Here is an 8,076-nt window from a genome sequence, read left to right as displayed (position 1 = left end):
ACTCTTTCTCCAACCAAATAGAAATCTACATTAGACCCTGATTTATAAATCCACGAACGTGGATGGGAGCCAGAACCAGCATTACCAGAACTAAGGGCAAGAAGAGGGGGAAGAGAGGCAGGGAAGGTAGAAACTAACTGAAGTTGAACAAGGATGAGAAACTCCCAGATTCCTCTCTGTCTACCTCAGGATGTAAAGAATATCCAGAAGACAACTCTAGAGGGAGGAGATGGATGAATCTGAAAATTCATGTCTCCAAACCACAGAGACTCCTGTGTGCAGGGCCCATCTAGGCCGGTGGGAACGACAGTCCAAAGGACTCCTGGTGCTGTAACCACCGGGGTCATCTGGGGAGAAGGAGACAGGAACTCGGACACAAGAGCAAGAACAGGCCTGAGGCTCCACAGAAACAAAGAAGAAAATACACCCAAAAGATGGGGCTGAGGTCATGACCCAGGATGGAGCCTGGGCTGACCCAGTCACAGGAAGCTCTTGTTGCACAAGGTCCTGGTGACAGGTGATGTCCAAGCCCCTATGATCTCAGGTCCTGGTGAGACAAGGTTCCACAGAAGGGACAAGGACAAGGAGCAGAGACAATGACCCAGCTGAGGAGGGAGCACGACACACCAAGGACGCACTGAGCACCGACTGGACCCGGGCCCCGTCCACGCTCGGCTCCTCCAGCCCTCTCCTGTCCCCACCTGCAACAGACACGGCACAGGAAACAGCGGGTTCTGGGAGGTTCTCAGGGCTTTCATTTGTTTTCTGTTCCAACCATACAAATCCTCTCTTTTATTACCTCATCATGCCCACATACCCAGAATTACAAAACACAAATTCCTATCTGGATTCTCATTTTCAGTAGGGAAGTAAGGCGCCAGTACTCAGCCCAACATGAACTAAAGACAGGGATGGAGACGGAACACGAATCAGTACGGGAGGGGTCATGGTGGGCATGGGGCCAGTCTCCTGCGTCCTCACAATATGCTAATAGGAACACAGACACATTCTGACACCATCCTCAGAAAGTCAGGGGATCTTGATGTCACCAAGTGGGAGTGTGAACAGATCCCACTTCTCCACAGGCAGCGGGTCTCACACTGTGAAAAAAAATCATCATGAACACATTTAGGTCAGTCACATAAGTGCCACACACTCAACAGCCCCACGCATGCTCAAAGTGTCCCTAGTGCCCCCACTCCTCCCCACTTCACCCTCCAGAGTCTTACCTTTAGGAGCCATTAGAGATGAATCAGAGCCCTGGGTACTGTCGTCGCCTGGGGTAGAACAAACAGGACACGATCAGAGCCATAGGAGTTGAGACTAAAGGAACAGCCAAGGGGGAAGGGGGGTGACCCATGGGATCCTGTCTACACTATCCCAGGTTTCAGGGATCACCCCCTCCATACTTACGTGCAGCGTGAGAATAGCTTGGTCCCTTTCCTCCTGTGGAAGAAAATAGCATGTTAGAGACCTGGGACAGGTGGGCCATGTGATCCTAGAGTAACCTCCTAGTCCTGGTCCACAATGACATTTCCAGAGTTCTGACTGAACACCCAGGACAGGATTGGGACACATGAAGAAAGAGGTGTGGGGTCACAGGACCACCTGACTTGCTGGAGGTCTGACCTCAGCAGGGACCTTCCTCTCTGTCCTGTCACTGCTGGGAATCAGGTCCCCGTCACCAGAATTACCAAGTGAAAATCTGTTCTTCATTTTCACAAGTGCTTTGCTACAGAGTGAATGTTAGTAACGGCTCCAGAGTGGGCAGGTCCATGTGTGTGGATGGAACCTCCCAGGAACCAGGCAGGACAATGTGCTACCTAGGAAACCCCCCAGCGGGACAAGAGAACTCAGATCCCCCCACTCTGTTCCTACCTGAGAACTTCTTCCTCCAGATCACAGCTCCAACCACCAAAGTGACCACAAGGACAACCACACTAGCAATGATGCCCAGAATGGTGATGGCGGGCAGAGAGGATGGCTCTGGAAAGGGAAGGAAGGTGAGGGGCCCAGACCCCCGGCTTCAGTTCTGACTCTGAAATTTCCAGAAGGGCCCTGCTTTCCCTGACACGGGGCTCTACCCCAAACCCTCCTTACCCCATCTCAGGGTGATGGGCTGGGGCAGCCCCTCATGCTGTACATGGCACGTGTATCTCTGCTCCTCTCCAGAAGGCACCACCACAGCTGCCCACTTCTGGAAGGTTCCATCTCCTGCAGGCCTGGTCTCCACAAGCTCTGCGTCCTGGGTGTGGTCCTGCCCATCACGCTGCCAGGTCAGGGTGATCTCCGCAGGGTAGAAGCCCAGGGCCCAGCACCTCAGGGTCACCTCACGGTCAGAGATGGGGTGGCGAGTCACCCGTGTGTTGGGAGACTCTGAGGAAGAAGAAACAGAGAATCTACACTGTGGTTTAGCTTTATGGGCCACTGAAACTGCATCCACGTGACCATCCTGAGGTGGACAGGACAACTGGTCTGGATGGAAGAAGCACAAAACCCAGACAGCAGTCTAGCCTTTGGGATCTCCTGATTCTTGTTAAGTTCTGGAATCAGGGAGAGAAGCCCGGGTAGGGAGCTGCTGGTCTAAAGGGGGAACACACTGTGGTCCTGACTGTGGTGGAGGATGAGTGACTCAGAAAACCCGGAGTCAGCTCTCCAAACATGTTCTCAGATGTAGACAAGGCCTTGAGAGGGAAGGTCAGGGTTCACAAGGTGGCTGCCAGGGTCAGAGGGAACCGCTGATGGGTTATTTCTGGGATGATCTCAACCTGCATCCCAGGGAGAGACTGGATTCCTGTCTCTCTTTTAGAGAAAAGCACCCTCAAGGTGAGTCAGTCTCTAGCAGGAATATGAACTCCGAGGCGGATCTCCTTCTTCCCACTCGGGGAGGGGCGCTGTTCTGACACTGAGTCCATTTTCCCTTTCTCGTGGGAAGCCATGCCCAGTGGAGGGGAGATCGAGGAGGCCCGGTGGTCCCGGTACCTGCGCGCAGCAGCGTCTCCTTCCCCATGTCCAGGTATTTGGCGAGCCACTCCACGCACGTGTCCTCCAGGTAGTTCCTCTCCTGCTCCGCCCCACCAGCAACCTCCCTCTTGCGGCGGGTGATCTGCGCCGCTGTGTCCGCTGCGGTCCAGGAGCGCAGGTCCTCGTTCAGGGCGATGTAATCCTTGCCGTCATAGGACTCCTGACTGTACCCGCGGAGGAGGCGGCCGTCCGGTCCGACGTCACAGCCATATGTCCACTGGATGTTGTGCGACCCTATCCCCGCCCCCAGAGCAGCAGTGATTAAGGTGAAACCGAAAGTAAACCCTCCTAAAACCTCCCTAGGGCTCTTCCAGGGTCGTGGGACGAGGGTCTCGAGGCCTCGGGGCAGCGCTCTGACCCTGAGAATCGGGCGACCCCGGCCCGTCCGTGGGGTGGGGGTCGTGACCTGGACCCGGGCCCGCGTCGCTCACCGGACTTGCTCTGGTTGTAGTAGCGGAGCAACGTGTTCAGGTTCACTCGGGAAATCTGTGCGTTGTTCTTCACGTTCCGCGTCTCCTGGTCCCAATACTCGGACCCCACCTGCTCCATCCACGGCGCCCGCGGCTCCATCCTCGGATTCGGGGCGTCGCTGTCGAACCGCACGAACTGCGTGTCGTCCACGTAGCCCACGGCGATGAAGCGGGGCTCCCCGAGGCCGGGCCGGGACACCGCGGTGAAGAAATACCTCAGGGAGTGGGAGCCTGCAGGCGCGGAGGGGCTGAGACCCCGCCCGACCCTCCTCCCCGCGCGGGGCCCGGGTCCCAGGGGGAGGGGGACGGGAGGGCAGGGCGGGCTCGGAGGCGGGTGGGGGTCTGGGGTCGGGGCGGAGGACAGTCGCCTCCCCGGAGGTTCCGCGTCCCCGCCGGGCGGTCCTCTCCCTCCTGCCCCGCAGAGTCCCTTTCCTCCCGACCCCGCACTCACCCGCCCAGGTCTGGGTCACGGCCAGGGCCCCCAACAGCAGCAGGAGCACAGTTTCGGACATCACGAACCGCATCCTCGGGGTCTGGGGACAAATGTGAGTCTCAGGAGGCGGGTGCGGAAACTTGATACCCCGGAACCGCGGTGCCGCTCATTGGCTTCTCCGGAAACCGGACACTAATAGGAGTGTGAACCGAGGCCGCGTCATCAGTATCCAGGCAGAAAGACCTGACACAGGTTGTGACAGGGAGAAGTGAAACCAGGGCAGATGGGGACTCCCCAACACTGGGCTTCCCCGCTCCCGACGCCGCCCTGGGGCCAGAGTCCCTGAGAGGCGGGCCTGGGGACCTGGGACTTGGCCTGGACGCCTCACCTACTGCACAGAGCGCTCTTAGTCCCACTGTGTCCCTGAGCTGTGGACCAGGAGCTGTGTGAGTCACTGATTCTCCAGCATTTTGTTCTCAGGATATCTCTACAGTCTTACAAATTAGTGAGGATCCCAGGGATAATTGTGTGTCTGTGGATTATATCGATCTTTATTTACCGCAGTAGGAATAAAACAGGTTCAAATACTTATTAATTCATTTTCAATCATATGAAAACATAAATATTGTTTGTATGGAAAGTACCAATGTTCCCAAATAAAAGGGGCAGTGAGAATAGTGGTTTTGTTCCAATGTACATTTTTGCAAGTCTCTTTCTTGTCTGTCTCGTTGGAAGACCACTGGATGTTCAGATTTGCCTCTGCATCTATTGTGTTGTTTTGGCTGAAGTATATGAAAAAATGTATGTCCTTGACCAAATGTAGGAGAATAGTATGTATTATAACCGTTTCAGATAATTATGGATATTCATCTTTGATACTATATTAAAACTACACAATGTGTAATTTCTCTGAGGTTCTTTGCAAACTGGGCTTGAAACAGTATCATTAACTGTGTTTTACTGTTACATTAAATCCATAGGCCCATCTGCACATGGAATGGATCTGTACTAATGCATGAATGTTTTTAAGTAACGTGTTGTGTGTTGTTTCACTAAGTAATGTAGGTGTTCCAGCATTGATTAGAGTGGAATCGAATTATCAAAAAGTCATTTGTTTTGGGGCACCTGGGTGGCTCAGTTGGTTAAGCATCCGGCTTGGGCTCAGGTCATGATCTCACGGTCCATGAGTTCAAGCCCCGCGTGGGGCTCCGTGCTAACAGCTCAGAATCTGGAACCTGACTAGGATTCTGTGTCTCCCTGTCTCTCTGTCCTACCCCTGCTTGCACTGTCTCTCTTTCTCTCAAAAATAAATAAACGTTAAAAAAATTTTTTTAAAGAAAGCCATTTGTTTTAATATTACCACAAAAGCCAACAGAAAATGTGGTTAGTACTGAGAAACTGTCAAGCTTCTGGGTGGGTCACAGGTTTATGGGATGGGCTTCATGGGTGATGGGTTCTAAGGAGGACACTTGTTGTGATGAGCACTTGGTGTTGTTTGTAAGTGATGAATCACTCAATTCTTCTTGAACTAATATTAAACTGTATGTTAACTAACTGGAATTTAAATAAAAACTTGAGATAAACAAAGTAATGGTAAAAGCAGCGATTGTTCCGTAACCAGCACGGGGAGATGTTTGGTATTTGGTGGATCATACGGTGCCTTGTTTTTGTCTGTAATTGGACAAAGTTTTGTCATGGTTTCAGAGTGTCCTTGTGTGCTGTCGATGTTCCGTGAGATGACTGGCTCCTGTCCCACAGGAATAATATGGCCCAGTGGTGGCATCAGTCTGCTTCTGTCCACACTGAGGCCCAGCTGTCAGTGTCAGACCAGTTCCCAACGTGGGGGCTGCTGTTTCTTCTGTCTTCAATTGCATATTTTAAAATACGTACAACCCATCAATAATAATTAAAGACTTGGTGTTTTGGGGAGCCTGGGCGGCTCAGTCGGTTAAGGGTCAGACTCCTGATCTCATGGTTTGTGAGATGGAGCCCTGTGTCAGGCTCTGTGCTAACAGTGGGGACCCTGCTTGGGATTCTCTCTCTTGACCTCTCTGTCTCTGTCTCTGCCCCTCCCCTGCTCATACTCACTCTGTCTCTCTCTGTCTTAAAATAAGTAAATAAACTTTCAAAAAAATCTGGAGGACTTTTAAATCCTTAAATATTCCCACATACATTGGCCCTGTTAGGGTTCTTAAATATGTTTATTTCTTCTTGTATCACACCCTGAGGAGAAGCTTTATTTCAGATTATGGATTGTGCAACTTTTTCACACTAAAACTACTCCCACAATTAGGGTAGGTCTTAGGTTTAATATTTCATAAGCAGGAATATTGTTCATGGTCGTTCCAGACCCTAGTTCCAATACTTATCCCTTTGTCATGGAGTATCTCATTCCTGTCTCCTAACATGTCTGCCAGATTTGGTTACTGTTCTCTGTATCTCCTCAGAGACTGATTTGCTGAGGAAAATCTGAAGCAAAGGAGAGAAAGGAAGAGTAATTATCCTTAGAGGAATAAAGGAATCATGTAGTGGGGAATAAGAGGGACTTAGTGGTTTCATGTGGAGGGTGTACTTCCAGAAATCTCCCACTCTGGCACATTGTCATTCTCCCCCCATACACACACCCATGGGCCCACATCCCCCTACTCTCCACACACAGGCAAGATCTTTGTGAAGTCTGTGCAGCGTTGCATTGCCCTGGCCCAGCTCCTAGTGGAGGAGAACTTGCCAGCCATTGCCACCACTGTAGGATGCCCCGAGAGGAGAGGTGAGGGAGAGATGGAAAGATGTCTTGTGTCCTTGGGAGGAAATGAGACCCCTGAGATAAAGGACTGTGAACATTTTTATGATTGTCTTTCTGACAAAGGCTTTCTTGGTATCAGTAGTTTAAAGGTCTTCAATAACGAATTCTTGTGGCCAGCAACCTATGTGGCCAAGGCATGGACAGTAAGCAGGTGAACTCTGCCATCAGCTACCACCGGCCTGGCGATTCCCACACCTACCTGCATCAGGTAAGCTGCACACCACGCAGACATCCCAGTGCAACTCCCAGCCCCTGATTTCCTATGTCTTCGTACATTACACCCTCGTCCCTCCTTTTGGGTGTCTTCCTACTTTGGGGTCTTCCAGTGCTACCCTCTGTCCCCTTCCAGGAGGCCTGTGCAGGCCAGTTGCCCGAGGGGATTGTCCATCACATTTATGTCAAGTGAAAACAATGCCAAGATCCTCAGTGACGTGCAGGGTCAAACTGAGGTCGATGGTACTGAACTGCCTGATGAGATGGACATTTCCTCCTCCAGTGAGTATTGATTGAGTATGAAATTGGTTCCTCCAACCCTTCACAGTCCCCTTGTTCCTTAGAGACTTTGTCTTGAACCATGTCGTGCAGAGAATGGTGCCTGATGCCTAATGGGTGCCTGACAAGTTTATGTCCCCCGACCTTGATGCCATGTTGGGATGTTTTGTTCATTTCTATGTCCAGTCCCTTTCCTCTCTCATCCAGTTAGTTGTTTTTGCATCCCAGTGTCTCCTCTGACCCCACACCCCACACCAACACCTGCATGTATAGGGGTCTGTGTTTCTGCCAGTCTCACTTAGCCTTCCCATGCCTTATTGTAACTGTGCATGTTTTCTCTGCAGTTGCAGTCATGGGAGAGGACGCACCCATTCACAGAGCCTGATGCAGGTCTCACACCCAGGAACCAGGAGATCATACATGACTTGAGCTGAAATCAAGAGTCAGATGCCCAACCAACTTACCTACCCAGCCACCCCTACAGTTTATACTTCCTAATGAATTTCTTTTTAAAAATATTTTAACTGTGAATATAGTTGAAAGACACGATTACATTAGTTGCAGGTGCACAACACAGTGACTCAAATTCTGAATACATTCTCTGTTTTTGAGAGAGAGACAGCCAGAGCAGGGAAGAGAGGCAAAGAGGGAGGGGGGTGGGGAATAAGAGAATCTCAAGCAGGCTGATTCCTGTGGGGCTGGATCCCATGACCCTGGGACCATGAGCGGAGAACCCACTGCCACCCAGGGGCCCTTCACCCTCTGTCTACACCATGCTGTGCTCACCAGAGTGTAGCTGCCACCTGTCACCAGACAGTGATGTTGCAGTATCACTGATGATATTCCCTGTGCTG

General features: G+C 51.5%; 1 protein-coding gene and 1 long non-coding RNA gene across 3 annotated transcripts; one reads left to right on the top strand and one right to left on the bottom strand.

The window, feature by feature from the left end:
* Positions 1-732: 732 nt before the first annotated feature.
* On the bottom strand, positions 733-4,145 carry LOC109261485 (DLA class I histocompatibility antigen, A9/A9 alpha chain). The gene is made up of 8 exons (XM_053905283.1): positions 3,946-4,145; positions 3,456-3,725; positions 2,983-3,258; positions 2,101-2,376; positions 1,879-1,986; positions 1,414-1,446; positions 1,230-1,277; positions 733-1,100 (listed from the first exon to the last, which is right to left on the bottom strand). The coding sequence occupies exons 1-8, from the start codon at positions 4,016-4,018 to the stop codon at positions 1,096-1,098; spliced, it is 1,089 nt and encodes a 362-aa protein (XP_053761258.1). The 5' UTR covers positions 4,019-4,145; the 3' UTR covers positions 733-1,095.
* A 110-nt stretch (positions 4,146-4,255) lies between these two features.
* On the top strand, positions 4,256-7,862 carry LOC109261574 (uncharacterized). 2 transcript variants are annotated; one of them, XR_008423113.1, is made up of 4 exons: positions 4,256-4,373; positions 6,813-6,938; positions 7,080-7,225; positions 7,567-7,862. It is a non-coding gene; the product is annotated as an uncharacterized LOC109261574 (long non-coding RNA). The 2 variants fall into 2 exon arrangements; XR_008423112.1 differs by having other exon boundaries at positions 6,810-6,938.
* The last annotated feature ends 214 nt before the right edge of the window (positions 7,863-8,076 follow it).

This window comes from Panthera pardus, unplaced genomic scaffold (assembly GCF_024362965.1).
Source record: "Panthera pardus isolate Hobbes unplaced genomic scaffold, ASM2436296v1 HiC_scaffold_17, whole genome shotgun sequence".
Classification (NCBI taxonomy): Eukaryota; Metazoa; Chordata; class Mammalia; order Carnivora; family Felidae; genus Panthera; species Panthera pardus.
The sequence above is the reverse complement of the archived record's forward strand: the minus strand, read 5'-3'. Positions and strand labels throughout refer to the sequence as shown.